Source organism: Perna viridis, chromosome 9 (genome assembly GCF_037379345.1).
Source record: "Perna viridis isolate PV_CMFRI_1.1 ecotype Kerala chromosome 9, ASM3737934v1, whole genome shotgun sequence".
Classification (NCBI taxonomy): Eukaryota; Metazoa; Mollusca; class Bivalvia; order Mytilida; family Mytilidae; genus Perna; species Perna viridis.
Genome location: NC_142453.1, coordinates 7,268,308 through 7,289,934, shown reverse-complemented (window position 1 = coordinate 7,289,934; position 21,627 = coordinate 7,268,308). Strand labels below are relative to the sequence as shown.

The following is a 21,627-nucleotide window of genomic DNA, read 5'->3' as shown; positions in this document are numbered from 1 at the left end:
TTTTGAAGGAAATTTAGAAAAGTTCCGAAAATACGCATAAGGGTAGATAACTCTATAAAATAAACATTCCTGTGTCAGGTGTCAGGTACGACTAGATGGAAAAGAAACCGGTTTAGCATCAATTTATGATCATGGCAGCAGCAGTTAGGACGACCATAGCTGACATCAGGAAGGCACACGAGCGTTTGAAACCCTACATTCACCAAACACCAGTTTTTACAAGCTCAACATTTGATAAATTGATAGGAAGAAAGGCGTTTTTTAAAGCTGAAAATCTTCAGAAAACTGGATCATTTAAAGCCAGAGGAGCATTGAATTCCGTGAGTGAAATTAAACAGAAATGAAGATTGTATAAGGAACCTTGTATAAGGCAGACAAAACAAGTAAGAAGCAGACAAAGGTTTTTTTTGATACTTTATAGTAGTCTATAGAAATGGGCAGAATTATTTACATTATGTTATAACACAATTAAGAAAATAAAGAAAGCCACCCCCATCTTTTCTTGTACACATTTAAAAAGCATACAGTAGAATTAGGGTGGATCATAACTATTACATGGCATTCTTTCCTGTCATCTTGCTTAATCACACAGACATATACATGCATCTCTTAAATAATTTAATAGTGTTTGAAATGATGTGAAAATGGTATATTTAAATTACTTTGAAAGATTTTTTTTACATTAAAATTTGTATGGTAATTTTACAAACATTAATTGTAAAAAAAAACTCTTTCAAGGGGAGATAATTGGAGGGAAAATGTTCTCAATTATCTTAAAATCAAGTTCAGTGACCTACAATGTATGTTTTTTTTTTACATTTAGATTCAAAAGTATGTCCATTCAAAATCTTCTTTTAGATAAAACAAGAAAAATATTAGGTATGATCTACCTTAAAAGATCTTTTTAGTTAAATTAAATGAAAAAAAAACAGTATAGGAATGAACAGCTACTTTGGTCGTCATGCATGTATGAACGGATCTCAGAGCTCCCAAACTCAAGGCCGTTCATGTAATATTTGGGAGTGGAGAGATCTGTTCATACATGCATGAATGACTGAAAATAACTGTTCAATCCTTATAATTCTATCTGACAGTCAAAGTTACCATATGAGAGCCTCAGTCAGTTATATTGGTACACTGTGTTTATGTTTATGCTTCAATACACACACTTTCCTTTGCACACGTATGGGAGCACGGACGAGTATTTACACATAATCAGCTGCACAATCAATAACAGTGAAGGAGGCATGGATGAAGTGATAGTTGGCATTGAAAAATACGAGATGTAAACAAGTCAACAGGAATATAATTTTTAAGGAAATACAAGAAGGAAGGAGGAAAATTACAACAAGGTGTTTTCAAGGGTTCAGTCAGACTCAGTTATAAGTTCCTTTCCCCGAGCTGAAAATTACTTTCTGTAAACAAACATGACCGGTAAAATCAATATGCATATGATAAACTATTCTTACGGCTATATTATGCTGTTCAGTTCCTTGCCACACTCTTTCGAATTACACGACCGCCATAGTGGTTTCAAGTTGACTGCCGTTCATGCATGTATGAATGATCTGGCGAAAATTCATGCATGTATGAACTTTCTGGCAACAACATTCTCGGCCAATTAAAAACAGCTATAAGCATGAAGAACCTCATGATTAGAATTATTTAATAATAACCACATGCTGAGATCACATAATTCAGGCCTCCAGAAGTTTATCATGTATCTCAATCATTGTCCATGGTGGTAAAGAGAATAGTTATGGTGAGGTGATCTGAAGTTTTTACATGTGTACATGCAGAAAAAGGACATTTTTGCCATTTTTGGCTTGCCTTAATTTCTAATTCTTCCAAAGATGTTCAGTCTTCCTACTAAAAAGAGCATCTACATGTACCAGCTTCAAATGTTGTCTTTTTCTATTGGGACGCTGTAACCAGTATTTAAACCAAGTCTCCTTTTGAACTTGGATTCAGTTTAAGCAGGTGTTCAGTTAAATAGGGTCAAAATGCATTGACACTAATATGAAGGAATTAAAATCTTTGGTTTAGGCAGTGTCCATTTATTTCAGGATTTGGATCAGACAGATTTCCATATACTATCATGACTTTGTGAACATATGCAGGGAAATGGTTATGACCTAAATTCTGTGTATAACTAAAGGTTCAAAATTTTTATTTTATAGTGCAGTTGGAAATAAAACGCTGATCATTTGTGGATGCGTATTACTGCCTTTAGCTAAAATAATTTTTGTTGGAAAGTGAAGAAAGCTGTTTGCTCTGGTTTACCGGTAATTAGAACATGTACATTTTTATGTACAACCTTTGAGTGTGTATGAGGTGGTTTCTGGTATTCCAGTTTTTGTACAAGTGTACATTGTAATGTATGAACAAGAAATCATTTTTGTAGATCATTATGATATCTAATATGAGGCTGTTGCAGCATCTACATGTATATTGAAATAGAAAATATTGCTTTATATTTTCAGGTGTTGATTTTGAAGGAGAATAACCCATCCTTACCAGGAGTTGTAAGTATGAATATCTAGTATTGCTGTTTTAGAATTAAGGATATACATGTACTCACTATTAGGAATATATCCAATATGTCTGGAAGGTCAAGAGAAAAAGATGTACATGTATCTTAAGTATATCTCCACCTACGAATTGTGCTAAAGTTGGCAACAAGTGATTCATGACTATATGTAACTTCTTCTTTCCTAACCAATAATTTGAGAACTGAACAGGTTGTGTCTAATTTAACTTTTACTGTTTTGACTTTTCATTCTTGAGAAGATTAATTGGCAAATCTTATTCATATTTGTAGGTGACACACAGTAGCGGAAATCATGGGCAGGGTTTAGCATGGGCAGCTAAAACTGCTGGTGTTAAATGTTGTGTTGTAGTCCCTAATAATGCACCAAAAACCAAGGCAGAGGCAATAAGAGGGTATGGTGCTGAATTGGTATGGTGTGAACCAACTCCTAAAGACAGGTATAACTTTCAATACCCCTGCTTTGATAGTGGGACTCGTGGAGGTATATAGTGATCACAGTGTGCATCCTTTCATGCATCTTTCCATCTGTTCTTTCATCTGTCTATTTGTCTGTTATTCTGTCTACATTGCTTGTAAACACATATTTTCCTAAAATACTGAGGGGATTTTAGTAAAATTGTATAGCAAGGTTGTGAATCAAATGTTTATGTTTTTGAAGGAATATAATTATTGTTGGAGGACTCGAAAGGGAGATAATCCAACTGAACGGCAATACAGGTTAAATCCCATTATGTGAAACTCCTCCTAGACTGCTTAAGGTTCTTCGATGAAATTTTATAAGAATGTTTGGCATTATATAGAAATATTCATGGTTGTGTAATTGTATCTAGAGGACTAATAAGGGAGATAATCCAACTTCCAAGAATTTGCATGTTAAAAAATGCATGCACCACTCCTCAACTGCTCAAAAGGAAATTTTGCAGGAAGGTTGAACATCAAACGAGGATGTACATGAAGGAATATAATTATTGATGGAGGACTCTAAGATAATCTAACTAAAGATTGAAGTATTTGAATCTGTGTGGAGCGGTGACTACCAAATTTTGAAGTCTTTCGTGTTACTTGGCTGCAGTATAAACCTATGACTTCCTGAACTTGAGGCGAGCTTTCTAACTTGAGACCACCATTAAGGTGGTATGAAATATTGGACATCAGTTCTAATATCATACCCTGTTAAATTAAGATGATCTGTTTCTTTGATGATCATGCTTTTGTATTGGTTTTAGGTCCATTACTGATACAGGTATTCTGTTTATCTTCTAGGGAGGAGACATGTGCTAGATTGGCAAAAGAGAAAGGATTAGTAGTTGTTCCCCCTTATGACCATTACAATGTCATCGCTGGTCAGGTATATTTTGTTAAATGATATTAAACATGTTTGCTGTTCTATTTAAGAATAACAAAGATTTCAAAATGTTTTGAAATCTTTTGAGATCTTTCACGCTAGAGCAGTATAATAAGAAAAAAAGATTGGTCAGTGTGTTCAATTTTTGAGATATTTGAAATTTGAAATTACGGCAGGAAATGGATTTGTCTTGATTTTCCATAGGTTTCTGTTAGTAGGTTTTATCTATTAGTATTATAAACACTGAAGAAATAAAAAGAATTTCATACAAACTTCTCAAAAAACATCTTAAGGTGTGTTTCATGAAATTATGATAAGAAAAGTGAAGGTCACTAGGCAAAAAATATTAATGCTATGAAATAGGTAAACCTAGAGTCCGAAATTCTGTCAAAAATGGCTGAGCAGGAACATGTCTCACAGTATAATTTGTGGATTATTAAATTTCTCAAATCAAAATCAGTGGAAATCCAGAGGGGGTGCAGGGTGTTGGCACCCCTCCCCCATTTTGTTGGAAGATTTGTCATTTCATTTGTAAAATTGACAGAAAATGGCAAATAGTGTCCTTGGCTGGCACCCCTTCTTTTCAGTATGTCTGGATCTGGCCCTGCTAAATAGTTAAATTACTGAATTTTATGCACTTCTAAAGCTTATCATAAAACACATTTATTTGAAAATAACCATTAATTTTGAAAAAATTCATGTAAAAAATATGATCGTAAATAACAAAAATATGAATCCTTGTGCCGAGAACACTTAAAAATTTAACTTGTGCATGAAAGAAGTTTTGCTCACTCATTATCTGCACTTATGATCATATTTTGGTTATTTACTTTTACCGATTTAAGGAAGTAGGCCTAGGGTAAGGGACACAAATTTTACAAACATTGGAACTTTTGTATTCAGCATATGTAAGCATCAAAGTAACTTGGGCTGATTTCAGTCAGTTTCAAATGAAAGCTTGATATACTTTGAAGAAATTGAATATGAATATATAGGTAGCGTAAGGCACTGTAGCGTATCCTAACAGCTGATTTTAATCAGATGGGATACCAACATATCACTGATGTCAAGAGCTTCAGGATGAATTTTAATATCTTTTCGGTTGTTTTCTAGATGTGTTAAATATATTTGAGGCAAAAAGACCAAATTGAGAAAAATGATGTGCTGTCCATTGCCTGGTTCTTACAGAGAATTGTTCTTTAAAACCGTATTATCAAAATCTGGAAACAATTTAAACACAGGAAAATGAAGCTGTTCAAGACTAATATCAAATTCTACAATATTGCATACCTATAAAAAGCTCCTGTCTTCTGGGTGATCTTGTATCATTTTTTTTGTTGGTTGAAAATTTTTGCATTTAAATTGTAAACAACATTTGTGCGTAATGTGATTTTTACAATTCTGGAATCTACCAAATATACACAGAACCAGAAAGAACTCTAAATTTGTGGGTTAAAATTTTCACATTTTTTATTTCTGCTCAATGATATCTATGCTACGAATAGCATAAATAGGGGCCTAGCTGGCATACCTATATGTAGTTTCTGTCAACATTTTATTGGCTCTAATAAGTACTCAGGTCTTTCCACCTATACGTTATAGGATACACCTTTTACAATATGTAATTTACAATACACCATATACAATATGTAATTTACAATACACCTTATACAATATGTGATTTACAATACACCATATACAATATGTGATTTACAATACACCATATACAATATGTGATTTACAATACACCATATACAATATGTGATTTACAATACACCATATACAATATGTGATTTACAATACACCTTATACAATATGTGATTTACAATACAACACATATACATTTTGTGACACACCATATACATGTACACAGTAAAAGATGTGCGATACACGGTATGATGCAATATACAAAATTTTAGTTAAAAACAAATTTATTTAAATTAATTATGCATCCCTTTTCATTTTTTAAAAAAATTTTATCTCATCACTCTGTCAACGGCATATGATAAATCAAAATTTAATGATAAAACTATCCGAATAGTTGAAACAGAATAAATTTTAATTCCATGGGAAATAGAATGCCCAAAGTTAAATCATAGACCTGCCATTAAAGTTTGAATTTTATTAAATTTTTATAAATTTAATACAGGTTTATGCTAAAAGGGCAGCAAATGAGTGATTTTCTTAAAAGTATGGATTAAAACGTAGTCTTATTTTAAAAAAAGTATACTTGGGGTGGGTGCAATGACTTCTAATGTATCTGAAAAAGGAAAAATACATGTTTTCAGGATTCACAGAGTATTGGGAACCTTTGTTCTCATTGGGGACATCCAAAGTTTAAATTTATGGAATATGGAAAAAAACAAAATTTGGAGAATATATAAAAAACTTAAAAATGTATGTTATATTCTAAAATGTAAGTTTGCACTGTACACAGGATATTGCAAACACTTTTTCTCAATTTAAAGTTACCAAAATACCAAAGATTCTCAAAATGTTTGTAAAACATATACTATATTTGGAAAAATGTAGTACTTGAGGAGGATGTGGTAATCTTATTCTCTTTCAAAATGCAAAATGTATGTTTTAGTTAAAAATGTTATTTTCATTATTCATGGCAAATCAGGAATATTAGTTCTTTGGCAGAAAAATTATTAAATTTCTCAAAATTCTGGTAAAAAATGACCCTATTAAAAAAATATAGTATTTCAGAGCTTTTTTTTTCTCAATTAAAAGTTACCACAACAAAATTTCCTAATTTTTGTAATAACATCATATATGGAAAAATGTGGATGTGATAAATCTTAAATATACATCTAAAAATCCCAAATAAATGTTTTTTTCCAAAAATTGTCAATTTCCACTATGCACAGGATATTGGAAAGACTTTTTCTCAATTAAAAGGAATCTAAACAAAACACTTCAAAATTCAGGTAAAAAATGGTCTGATTTAAATGAAATGTAGTATATGAAATTAATACCATAACTTCTTAAATCAGAAAATCAATGTTTTTGGCCCCAAAAATGTTAATTTTCATGATTCATGGGGCATTGGCAACATTTGTTCTTAGTTAATTGACAGAAAACCATTACTAATTTTTAAAATTCAGGTTAAAAATTTGTTAATTTAAAATTGCAGTCTTTCAAGCAAATATGAAGATTCTTAATATATCTAAAATCCAAAATAAATATATATGTTTAAGTCTGAGAACTGGTCATTTTTTGCTATGTATACATTTAGCACTTTTACTCTATTAAGGGTCAGCAAAACATTTAAGGAGGTAGACCTAGGGTAAGGGACATAACTCATGAAATCAGTGATATGTGGTATCATATTCAATTTCACCAAGAATCCAAATTAATTAGATGCTTACATAAGATTGATGTAAAATGCTGAATACAAACGTTCCAATGATTTTTAAGAGTTGTCCCTTACCCTAGGTCTACCTCCTTAAATGTAGACAAAAAGGAACCAGTTTTCCTAATATAATGTTACAAGTGGTTGAAATGACATTTTGATTGCTCTAAAATCCAATATTAATGATTAACTGGCTGAGAAATGTCAATATTCAGATATTTATGTGTACTTTGAACATTGCATTTCAGTTCAGGGGCAGCCAAAATAAAATAGTATTTTATTTTTTTTGTTTGTTTAAAATAAAATTTGTCTAATGATAATAAAAAAAATGAAATGCACATTGCAGCCTGTTGAAAGTTTAGGTACATGCACGTATATGATTGATTTACAATTTCTAGGTATACAATGTTTTATTCACACATTTAGTACATACAATGTATGTAAAGACAATTTTATTAAAGCTACATCAAATTTTATGTTTGAATAGTCATATTTTTCAATATTAAATGTAAAAAATCATAACAAAAATTGCGACAAGAATTGATTAAAACCATTATTTTTAACACTTGCCATGTACCATTTACAATATATGATATATGAATTGCAATACACAATTTGGGTTATACAATGCATGATGCATAATGTACAATATATGATAGAAACGGAAGTTTACTTGTGCAGAGGACTTTAACCATTGGTGGGAGAGACACCATGATTACTCTAATTATTCAGTGCCTACTAGGGGAGATAATCCATCATTAGGGTTTAAAACAAATGAAAGCAGAGAGAAAATTTGGTTATTCTTTTGAGAGATTTTTTTAATCCATGCCTTAGGGCATCTTTGGACATTGGGGCAATACATGTAACTGCTCTCCATATGTGTGCAATAACCAGTAACACTTCAAGGCACAGATTTGAAATTTGGTGTGCCGCTTTACCTTCGTGACTTTGTACAGTTCAGTCACACATACTTCAAATTCCTGTTTGCATGAAATATTTTGTTGCTTTTTAGCACACCTGGTCCATTTGAGCTATTGTCATCACTTGGTGTCAATTGTCCTTAACTTTTAAAAAAAATTCTGTTTTGCAACCATGAAGTTGAATATTTTCAAATTTGGCTGATGTCAACCTGACTGATTGCTTAAAATGCTATTTCCATTATACCAACTGTACAATAACCATGGCATAATGCTCCATGATAAGGGGTATACTAGTCTCAAATGATGTTAAGTCGGGCCTCTTAATATGAAAATGATTTTTCATGTTTTGCTTGATCAAATACACAATGTTCTGTAAAGGTATTAAGTTTCTTGTTGACTTATATTCTTTATTTTCGAAGTTCACAGATAAGCACAAAAGATAGTACCAATAAAATTAATTTTTAACACTTTGAAATGCTTATTTTTTAAAACACAAAAATTGATACCCACAAATATGGTCATTTAACAGAATTTAGTGATTCTTTAGAGATTTGTTAAAGGTTATTGCATTGTCATCAAAATAGATTCTCAGCTGTCCTGATTGGTCTAGCATAAACTTCTTCTTTTTCAAAACTGGTATTGTGGCTTTTTTGGGGTTTCGATAAGTCAGTCACAGAAAGCTCGGCAACCTTTCATGTATCAATGGAAACCTAAATGTTTTGGTCATTATGTTATTTTTTGTGAACCATAAAAGACTATTAGAGATCAGTTGTGCATTTACCCTCCATGGAAACAGTTTGAAATTGAATATTAACCTTTACGTTGGTTAAAGTTTTCAGCTCAGTTGTAACAACATTCTGTTTGTCAGAACAGTTTTGTTGTATTTTAGTGTTCTTTAAAGATCATAGCCACCGATTTAAGTAGCACCCTAGCTAAGAATTATACAAAATATGATTCTTAATAGGAAAGCCTACATATTTTTATTTTTGATATCTTGTTTAAATTCTAAAGTAAACAAAAAATAACTTTTCATAGAACCCTTGTTCATATGAGATATAAATTATATAGAATGTACTATAAAATTTTAAGGTAAGGGGGATAACTCTGTAAGAGTCACTAAAATACAATAGAAACCATTGAATTTTCAGTGTGAATTATCTACTTAGAGTGGATAGATTGAAATGAATAAATATACATTTCATCATATAGACCTGTAATACAACATAATAACAAAATTAAATATATGTAGCCTTTTTAGGTTGTACCTTTATAACATTTTGTAGAATTTGCATGATTCTTACAAAGACTGCTATTTAAATTATACTTGTAGCTTCACCTGGTTATGTTGTAATGTGATTTAGGTGGTAATTCTTTACTGCAAATATCTTAGTAGCCCTTCATCAGAACAATTTGAATTTGATGTGGTGGCTTGTACTGTGTGTAAGCTTGTGTTTTTTTTGTTTCACCTCAACATACTGTTAACTGAAATATTTTTATTGGTGGTTACCTGAGGGTTTTTTTTAAGTTTTTGTCACAAAAACATCTGTAAATCTTCATGGGAACAATTTGAAATCATCTTGCAACATAACCATATGGATTATACTTTATGTTTAAGTTTTCAGACTGTTTGTTGTTTGGAAACTTTTTGTTGCATTTTGAGGGGTATGAATTTTTCCTTGCAAAAATCTCAACAATACTTTCATAAGAAATACTAATATTTAAAATTCACTGGGAAGTTTAATGATTTGGCTTAAAACTTCAGTTTATTGTGCTATATGTGAGAATTTGGGCTGCATTCATTTTTTTTTAATGTTTTTTGAATTTCATTGAAAAGGGGTGGAATTTGGGTGGGGTTGGGGTGGGATGGGGTATCAGTGTCCTATATTTCAAAAGGAAGAAACTAGCTAATTTATTCTGAACTAAGTAAAAAGACATTAACAACAATACATCTTAGAATATGCAGTGCATATGTGGCTTCACAATTTTAATTGCTGTCTTTGTAAGAATCATGCAAAATATGAAAAATGTGATACACCCCAAAAAAGGCTAAATATTTTTATTTTTGTAATTTAATTGTTTTATGGATCTATACTATGAAATGTGCACTTATTCATTCAAATCTGCCTGCTCTTAGGAGATAATCAACATTGAAAATCCAGTAGACTCTATTGTATTTGAGTGTCATTTACAGAGTTATCACCCTTATTTTTGAATTCTACAGTGCATTCTATACAATTTTTATCTCCTATGAGCAGGGGTTATACGAAAAACCAAATGTTAATTTCTGTTTACTAAAGCATTTTAAACAAAATATAAAAAATATGTAGGCTTTCCAAGCATGAATCACACTTTGCATGATTCTTAGCTGGAGTACTACTTAATTCCTTCTTGTACAAGAATCTGTTTTCTTAAGATTTATCAGTGTTATAGGTTGGTTTTATCTGAACTGACGTTTCTACATTTACATCCAGAGCAACTCTTGAGGCTCCTTATATTAACCATAAGCAGTTCTCTAATATCCTGACACATTATAATGTAGATAATAAAGTTCGCTAAGAATCCAAGCATTAAACATATGTCACTAAATTGCATTATAACTAAAAATAATGAATCAGTATACAAATAATATGGTACAGTATTTGAATACGATTGTCTCATAATGTTCAATGTTTCTGAGATTAAGAATATGACACAGATTACAATCACCATTAAAGTTGATTTTACAAGGTGTTTACTTGTATGTGTGCCAAGTCTTTTTGTCCTTAGACTGTTCAATTTAAAACTCATAACCACTGTGCTGGAAACAATAAGTATTGTTAAAACAAAATAGATTATACCAGTAGGGTGAACATTATTAAAAGCATTAATGCAGAAAATTCCATCACAGTTATATATATTTGAAATAATCGACACGTTGGGTACTATGTTACATATTGATGTAATGACTGATATTAAGATTGTCCCAACAGCACAGCGTCCTGTCAAGTTTACCTTGCTCCATAGTGGAAACATTATTGCAAGTAATTTATGTGCACATAATCCACATGTAATGCAGACTGATACCAGATGGAACAGAATTTGAAAAATTTCAGTGATATACACGAAGTAGGACTTGCTGTTGTATTTAGAAGAAGTTATTCCTATTTTTCCAAAGTCTAAGTCATCTTTCACTTCTAGAAATGATAGTACAGTTATAAATATAGCAGTGCATGTATCTGAAACAGATAAAGCTGACAGTAAAACCATGACTGGTTTTGGCTTCTTAATTTGTAGAAATACATGTAACATGAATAAGTTTATTATAACAATATTAATAGTAAGTAACATCTGTATTAATATTAGCCAGAAATTTATCAAAGAAAATCTATATATCAGAAATCCTTTTCCTATGTAGTGTAAAGAAGACCATATTTGTAATGATGAGGCAGTATTGATGATTTTAGCATGAAAACTAATCCCAGTAAAACCGGATTTATTTTTGAGGATATCTTCTGCATTTAGAAATTCCAGGAATTTTTTTTTACATTTTTTTGTGTTTAATCTGATTACTGCTATGGAATTTATGTGTGTGGTATATTTCAAAACTAAGTCGTAAATCATGTAGGTCTCAAGTCCTTCTTCCCCTAAGAAGTCTATATTTTTTTCACGGGTGAAAGATAGTCTTTTTTTGCAGACAATATTCTGGCCAAAGAGATTTACAAAATCCAGTTTAGTTAGTCTGTGATTTAGTTTTTCTAGGATACTCACTAGCTTGTTAGTACAGTATTTATCAACATCACTAATGAAATGAATCTCAATACCAGAAAAATAAGGAATAAGTGTGTTCTTAACATAGGTCACATTGAACAAGTCAAAAGACTGATTCCAAATGGCATTTTCAATCATTTTGTTGCATTCATTATTGATATCCTCTTCCCATATTGAAAATAAGTTAAATTTGCAGTCACAATTCTTTTTCCTTATTTCTAGAGACTTGAGATGTGGAACTTCGGAGGATAAATCCCAGACACGAACTATTTCTATGCTGTCATCTCCTGACAGTGTAGAAGATTTAACATCATATCGTAACTCCTCTGATGTATAGTTAAAGTTGTGAGAAACCGATACATTTTCATATCTACAAGTTCCATGACAAGTTATGATAATAAAATTAAACATTACAAGGACAAATTCGAACATTCTTGGACGATTTTGGTGAAGTTTTTAAGTCAAAAGTATACACAACAGTGACCAAACTCTTTATAAAACAACATGAATTTTAAATTACCTTTATATAAAATTTTTTTGGTTAAGCTTTAGCAATTACTTAATGAAATGTTTTTAATGAAATGTTTTTGTATCTGAAATACAACTCTGACATTTTGGTGTACCATATTATTCATCTGCCATCATATCCTCTAATGTGCTATATGCCACAGGAGATATTACTGCCTGCCAGCCAGAATTGTTGTTCTCAGGCACAGAAAGGATTAATGTCTGTATGTCTGAATTGTAGGGATGTATCAGTTTACCTTAGCCACATGCTATAAAACTGTTATTGATTGATTTATATATTATTGTAAATATTACCCCCAGTAATGCAGTATCATATATATTTCATTGGTTAAAGGAAGAAAACATTTGATAAATCAATACTGATCCTACTTTTTACCAGTAAGACATGCCAAGTCAGGTTTTTAAAGTGCTCACTCATAGAAGCAAAAGTCTGCATGGAGATAGGGAGGCATGCCACTATACTCAGACAATTATCTGAACCCATGCAATCAAGTAATTAATCTGTTATGTGGCACATTCTATGGGAAGTGAGGCACAGACTGTAATGGCATAGCTGGGGAATGTACCAATAACCTCTTGGCAGGAAATATCAATGAATGAAGTACTGTACTTTAGTGTTTGGTGTTCTAGTAGTTGATTTGGATGGACAATGAGAAGTCCTTTAACTAAATACAGTACTAAACATACACTTCATATGTTATGACATGTATGAAATCTAATCATGGATTTAATGGTCTTGATATTTGTGTCATATATATCATTATTGTATCAATATATAAAATTTTTTTTTGTGCAATACCCATCAGGAAATTAAAATATTATTGAAAAATGTCAAATCTTCCTAATCTCATTGTTATTGTGCACAATTCTTTTTAAATCGTGCAGAATTATTCTAGATTATCCATGTCAAAAACCCAGCAATTCTATCGTACACATTTTAGACAGTTACACTCCAGGGGCTGTTATAGTGACTGAGCAAATGCAATGATACATACAAAAGTATGTAAAAATATCCCATCACAAATGCATCTTTTTCCCCAAGTTGAATATTGGTTTTTGATAAACTGCAATGATTAAAGAGAAATAAATTACATGGAAAGCATTGAAAGTCATTGAAGAAAGGGAGATAACTCCTCAATCTGAGCAAAATTTGGTTGCTTTTTTAGGGAACTTCAAAATCATTTTCACAACCATCTATTGTCAATTTAAAACACACTTTATACTATTTGACATACATATGATACAGACAATACATTGGAACAGAAAAATCAGTGAGATAAAATTTACCCTGTGTCACCCATGTCATAGGATCTGTATGATTTTACATGGGCAGCCTCTTAATTCTTGTTGTAATACTGAGACGAGCTATTCAGACTTTCTGGGTCTGTTTGCTTGTTCAATGCTGTTACTCTAGCCAGAAGTAAATCTCTGGTTAACCTGCCCAGTGTGTTTTGATTGAACGTGAGAAAGTGTGAGCATATATTAAGATAACTAAGGGGATAACTATTGGTTGATATTCGTTGGGGAACTATCATTTGATTTTTACGGGGTCTTAGGATGAAATTTGTAATAAAAAGGCAGGACAGGCCATGTGTAAAAAAACATGATCTTTTAGTGTGCAAATATTCTTTTTTATTAAGAAGGCAGGACCTTTATTTTTTTTTCCAAATAAAAAGACAGGATAGAAAATTTTATCCTTATCTCCTATAAAATCAAACAGTTGCTCCGTAAGGGGAGTTAATCCAATTTAAGAGTTTTACTTACTTACTGTAATTGCATCACCAGATAATTTGTTGAAATTTTTAGATGGCTGCAAGTAGGAATAATCATGTTTAAGAATATAGCAAACATTTTGTTTCAGGGTACTATTGCACTAGAATTTTTGGAGCAGGTACCAGATTTAGATGCTGTTTTTGTACCAGTTAGTGGAGGAGGAATGATTTCTGGGATAGCCATAGCAGCAAAGAATATAAAAGATGATGTGAAAGGTAAAGTAGGAGTAAAAGGGCTTCACACAATCTTTTTCCAAAAGGTTTTAGAGTTTTGGAATTAAAACATTTCTATGTCAAGCAGTCACCTGTTTCAGTGAGTGTGACACATTTTATAAGTGTAAGTATGACTGCAGTAAAACTTTTTATTCATGATATTTTTTATGTTTCAGTTTTTGTGGTTGAACCTGAAGAAAAGATGGTAGAGCCATGTCTGAGAGAAGGTCAGTATCATTGGTGAAAAAAATGTGGCCTGAATGTGAACACATGAAAAAAAGACGATTTATATACACAATGTAGCCAACCAAATAAAAAAGACACTACACATTAAAATTGCAGATAAATAAAAACGAGAGGTCGTATGAAAAATCTAAACCACTAACAATATGAACGTCCACAAGAAAACTTGGAGAGATATCAGATGCTCCAGAAGTATAAGCATGTGCCAGTCCTGCTCCTGCTAGACAATAGTACCCATCTAGCAAATGATTGAAATTCATTGAATATTCAAAACCATAATGATAGACTGCTTACCATTGATGTGATAAAGTTATATTAGTTTTATATATAACTAAGCCATAAAAGACAATGATTGGTAGGAAAGTTGTAAATAGACTTTCTTTAATTTCTATTGAATCTTTTTTTTATCATGAAATTTGTTTCAAATATGTCTTCTTGTGAACTCATTAAAATTATATTAATTTATGTTTTTGAAAGAAAGTGCTGATGTGAGTTTAAGCTGTATGTAAGCACATTGTCATGATTTCATATAAAGTTAGCAGTGCATTAACTCATAGCTTAATAATGGTGATATGATTTCCTATTATCAACTGCAGGAAAGAGACTGTGGCCAAACCCACCGAAGTTCCTAAATACTATAGCTGATGGTATTCGGCTACAGCAGCTTGGTCACCTGACATTTCCCATCATGCTTGATTTAGTGGAGAAGGAAGTGTTTACTATTGTAAGTGATAGTTGTACCAAAGCCAGCTTAAAGTAATTTATTGGTTCACAGACCTTCACTCATCATTATTGCTCATTTCATCACAAAACTTTTTTTATAGGACTGCAAAAAAAAAATTGTGGTTGTATAATGGTATTGCCAATAAAGGGCCAAGTAACAAGCTTTTCATGGAGTTTAATCATATTACTCCTGTAAAAGCATGTGGACATCTTATGATATTGTTCCACAAAATTCTATACCACCAAAGGAAGACTAGGATTAATTTCGTGGATTTATAGACTTGAAAATTTCAGAAATAAGGGCCAAAAGTGTGGACCAGAAGTATGCAGTTCCCTGATGTTCTGATGATAACTTGACTATTAATGAATGAATCTCTTTTAATTCTTATTACAAGGTGCTATACCACCAAAAGAAGACTCAGATTGATTTTGCAGGTCAATACTTAAACCTTGTAGGAATTAGGGTCCTAAAAGGGGCCAGAAACAAGCATTTTTCTTATGTCCAAACAATAACTTTAGTAAAAGTGATTGGATGTCTTATAAGTACAAGGTGCCATACCACAAAATGAAGACTGGAGTTTATTTTTGAGGTTGTGACTTTAGCAAACTTAAGAATGTGGGGCCACAAAGGGGCCAGGAACAAGTATATTTTCTAATTTCTGGATGATAACTTGAGAAAAGGGAATGGGTCACTTTGAAATGGTACAAAAGGTGCCATGCACCGTAAAGTAAGGTAGGGATTGATGTTGGAGTTTTTGACTAGAACTATTTACAATTCAGGGGCCAAGAAGTGGCCGCTTCAACTCTTGTCAAATTTTAATCCTCACAGTGTCAAATGTCTAAATGTTTTTGAAGTTTTTTCATTTAAAGTTGAAGTTTAAACAGGGTTTTGGTGTGACAGAATTCAATATATTACATAATGAGTATAGATAAGTTCAGCATCATTTCTTTTCTTTGTAGGCTATAAGCCTGTTTGTTTTCATAATGTTATTAGAACTTGAAGTGTTTGCAGGTGTTTTTTAAAGTCAATTTTTTTTGTGAAATAATCAAGTTTGTCAAATATAATTATTTCTTTTTTTTCCAAAAAGAAATATCAAGTGTAAAAAGAGAAAACTATTTCATATGTTTAGCGATCAAATAATATCAATCTTTATTTTTATAGAAAGATGAAGAGATGAAAGAAGGAATGAAGTTTACATTTCAACACATGAAGGTACTAAAGTCAAGAATTAACACATTTATCTGTTTAAAAAACTTTTGGTGAAAGAATATATGAGTGGCAAAGTCATTTGAGACTACACATTGTGGAATAATAAGAGGGGTCTTAAACCAGTGTAAAGCTCTCTGGAAATTGTATACATGACCTGTTGACCATATTAAAACATATATAAAGTATCTAACAGTCAAAGAGAAGAAAAGTATACAAGGAACTTGATTGCAGCATTAAATTTGCATACTTGGAATCAAAACTAAGTTTTCACAAATTCAGTTGCAAGCATCAATGATTTAACAAATAGCCCTGGACAATATATATCACTGGTTAAAATATAGCATTGATAAACAAATATACATTTTACATACATGTAATTAAGTACCAGTCCATATGCAATTCAGACACTGCCTATGGTAAAGTGATTCATGGTGTAGAAAAACCCATTGATCAGGCAAAGCTTTTAGGTCTACATATGTTATATTTCTATGTGACCATAGTCCTTTCTGTATTTAGATCTGTACTTTTGAGAAAACTGCACTTTAACCTCCCACTAAAATCAACCAAATCAAGAACAATAACTCTTGCAAAGTGCCAATTTCATGTACAATCTTTTTAAATTTTATCTTAAAAGTGCAACCCCCAAATGAAAAACGAAGACTAGTTATGTGATCTATAACGGTTTCTGAACAAGAAATAAAACTGAATTTGGTGGGATTTTGACATGCACGAATCACTTCCTGTCTGATTTTTATAAAGACTGATACTTAACTTTTGAAAAAATGTTGCTTGTCTATAGCTGCTCCGTTGATAAGATCAAAGAAAAATTAATTACAAAATTTGAAATCTATGTTTTATATTATTCAGCTGGTAATAGAAGCTGCATCAGGTGCTGCAGTTGCTGCTGCAATGTCTGACAAATTAAGGAAGATGGATCCAAATATGCAGAACATCGGGGTCATACTCTGTGGAGGAAATGTTGACATTAACAAGTTACCATGGTATTGATAAATAGGCTTGTAATTTGAATTTATATTAAGTGATAAATAATAGCTTGTTTATTTCTATAGCTATGCCTGAGATAAGGATTGTGCAGTATATCATTGTATTAGCACTTAAGTTTTAAAATAATTACAATGACTTTGACAATAATGTAAAGGGTCAACACAAAATGGCAGATGCCAATCATTCTAAAATGCAAGTTATTTGTTGTTGAATCTGTCAGGTGGATATTTGATATATGAAAATAAAGTCAATTTACAGTAGTTTTACATTTATAACTGAGTTGACAAAAAATCAAAACTCAGATGTACATTATAAGTTTAATATTAAATATTTTTTTAAAAATATGCATTTTATCTTGAAAATTACAAAAGGATGCTCGAAATAATTACTGTATAGAATGAAATGGTTATTGCTTTTTTATTGTGTATGCTCATGCAGTATAATATCTGCCCTGGAAAAATATTCACCAATATAAGTGGAATAACCCTTTAGTATTCCATATAGGGTATGCTATTATATTAAAGAAGCATTTACTGTTAAAATGATTTATGATTATATAATGGTTATTGCATTTTTATTGTGTACACTCATGATATCTGCTTGGGATATAAATGCAATAACCCTATAGTATTCTATATACAATCAGATGTTGCATAAGACTGGTATATACGGAATTTTTGACAATAGAATCCTCTTTGGTACTCAGGTGAACATTTAGGACAGTTGTTATTGTGTATTAGTCCCAAGATTATATTTATCTGTTGTGCAATTACAAAAAAAAATAGGAAAAGTGAAAGAAAAGGTGTTAAATTAATTGAGATAAGATCTGTGCACCTCGACAATTAGTATGTTGGTAAAAATTTAAAATCTCAATCGTTTGTAATTTCATAAATTAAAAAAGAGAGTATAATTATGATCTTGAATTTGCTCAGTGAATTTCTGCACTAACTGTTCTCTTGTTATTTTTTAAATTTTCAATCCTCTGCCCCCTCTGGCCAGACATTTCAAACTTAAACTCTTGACACTACACAAATCAATGAAAAATGTGTCTCATTTCTTTTTTGGTAAATAGGGAGATACACATGCAGCTATATTGTATTTGAAATTTGAAGACTTTTATTTAGGTTTTAATGGTCACAACTTGTTTTTATTGGACATAGGTCTGCAGAATGACTTAACAGTTATTTTAGATCTGACAGAGACACGTTTTAATACAATTCAGTTTATCTCCTTTCTAATTGAACTCTCAAAGAGTAATCAAGGGAACCAAGGTTATAGTGGTAATCAAAAGAATGTAATCCAGGGACAAAGACCCAACATGGAAAACAGACATACACAACAAAGAAGATACAGTAACTAAAATCATACATACAAAGTAACAAAAGCAAATGAGCAACTCGGACTCCACTAAAAACTGGGAGCATGGACTAGGTGCACCGGTAGGGTAAGCGTCCTCTGTTTTTCTAGAAACACATGCCGAGTTGCTCATAAAAAGTCAAGTCCGGGGTAGACAAACGAGGAAAGGAAAACTATGACCCGTTGAATAAATCAGTTTTCATGGTGCAGATGGATACACCATAACGATCCACAAGTTCATGATGACAACCATAGAACTTCTGCCTTCAATCTTGTAGCAACAAAAATATAGATTTGTAAAACTGACAGTTAAAAAACTTAAAAATAGTGCATGCAGAAAAAAATTGACGATGTAATTAAGTTGTTGAATATATACCTAGAATTTCATTGTGTTATCCAATAAAATTTAATGTTCCAGGAAATGCTGCAAATGTTTTGAAGTTATGAAATGGAATTTCTGCACATAGAAAGTAATTGCAAATAATGCATTAAACCTTTGTTATCAAGGTATCCAAAACTTATATTTTAGTGGGGTATATACTGAAATGTCATTGGAATAAAATATTAATGAAATTACGGCATTATGAAATGACAGAAAATTTGTAATAATATTAATCTGAAATTTTTTATTGTTGAAGATTTTGGTGAAAAATGAACAATTATACCCCCGTTCAACAACTGAATGGTAATTTGGAATCCTCTGGTCCGTCTGCATTCTGTATTTCATCACAATTATTTTGGCGTCTAATGGATGGCTTGATTTCAAATTTAGTGTGTGGCTTCTTAGAGATTGGGTATATTGTAACCTGTCCAACTTCATGTTTATTTTGCACCAGCCTTAAGAGTACAAGATATATCTAGTGAAATTACTACTGCCATATCAATCTTAAATGTTTATATCGGCATTTATATGACTCATTTTAAAATTTATATAGATATTATTATCATTATATCAGGGATTTTTATTTATAAGTTGTATTTGAATACCCTTAAAAGCTTATTTTATTCTCTATTATATATATTTTTATAATTTAAAAAGAAAGTCATTCTATACTGAAACAGTGGTTGTATATGTTATTCTTGGGTTCCATGATTTATGTTTTTAAATTTGAATTTTTGTTTTGTGGAATTAATAGTTAAAACTTCATGCATTGAAATGCAACATACATTTTGTTTTGATATTGTATTTGTACGAAATGATTTTAATTCAATACATGTTTAATAGTACACCAGCATTAGTTTTTATCAATTTTACTGTTCCAAATATTAGTCATAGAAGTTCTTCATTTAAGGGTAATGTGATCATATTTCATGTGTTATTGTCTACAGTTAATGATATGTTTGCAGGAAAAAGTGATAGAAAAGTTTTTTATAATTAATTATAGAATATAGAAGTTTTTACAATCAATTACAGAATTCTGAAGTTTTCATAATCAATTACAGAATACAGAAGTTTATTTTTGTTACTTACGATCAGTGAATTTTTATTCCATTAGTTAATGAGTTTTTATTATTATTATTAATTATTTATTATTTATTAGCTTTTTTGTCATTTAAAAAAGAAGTTACGGGTTGTGAACTGTTTAATTGGCTTTAATGGGCATATGTCTTGTAATGTTAATTTTGTGTGTCATTTGCAAATTTCCCACACACAACCTGTCAAATGTACTGTAATCATTGGCTTTTTTTAAAAATTAAATGATGCTGAGGTGAATGGCTAGGGAAATGGTTATAATGAAAGATTCATGATCCTCAGCTCAAGTAAAAACAGATGTTTGTAATCTAATAGTAATGTCATGTAATATTGTTTCAAACCCAGTCCTAAAACCTACATCAGCTTTTTTATATAATTTTTACTACACTTCAAGGTCTGATTTGTATTTGATTTGTATTTTTAAGTCAGAGGCTGACAAAAATTAATTTGTATCTAATCTATATTTTGTTGTTGATATTTTTCTTTAGGTGATAAAGGTTGTTTTTTTCTTTCAGAGAGAGATGTTTAATATGTACAGCCAAATGGTGCTACTTTCATATTTTGTTAGTAAATTTCAGTACGGTAATAAAATGGTAATCGTACTACTGGTTTTGTTTATCATTTCAAATAGGACAGACACATTATTATCAAAGAGTAATCAAGGAAACCAAGGTTATAACAGTAATCAAAAGAATATAACCCAAGGACAAATAACAGACATGGAAAACAGAAACACACAACAAAGAACACAAAGCAACTAAAATCATACATACAAAGTAAGAAAAGCAAATGAGCAACTCGAACTCCACCAAAAACTGGGAGCATGGAGCACGTGCACTGGTAGGGTAAACGTCCTCTGCTTTTCTAGAAACACCCATCGATTTGCTCATAAAAAGTCAAATTGTTTTAATTTTTGTTAACAGTTTTGTATTCGTTTCCATTCAGCAGCCTTATATTGCACCAAGACATGGTGTTGAAAACAATCCCAACCAACCTTGTTAGGACAGCAAAAACATTTGTTTGCTTTAGTTGACATTATGTAAAAAATATTGGGTAGGTAGGTAGTTGAGTTCATTTTATTCTTTGAATTATTTTGTACAGATACTTAAGGTAGGATTTCTTGACTTTAATACTGCACAAGTAAAAAAAATATGGTTTAGTGGAATCAGAATTTCATTAAAA

General features: G+C 31.3%; 1 protein-coding gene across 1 annotated transcript; it reads left to right on the top strand.

The window, feature by feature from the left end:
* The first annotated feature begins 6 nt into the window (after positions 1-6).
* LOC148606510 (serine racemase-like) lies at positions 7-21,047 on the top strand. Its single transcript, XM_088543833.1, has 9 exons — positions 7-320; positions 2,484-2,525; positions 2,822-2,988; positions 3,815-3,899; positions 14,311-14,437; positions 14,611-14,661; positions 15,274-15,401; positions 16,563-16,613; positions 17,478-21,047. The coding sequence occupies exons 1-9, from the start codon at positions 126-128 to the stop codon at positions 17,616-17,618; spliced, it is 987 nt and encodes a 328-aa protein (XP_088399959.1). The 5' UTR covers positions 7-125; the 3' UTR covers positions 17,619-21,047.
* The last annotated feature ends 580 nt before the right edge of the window (positions 21,048-21,627 follow it).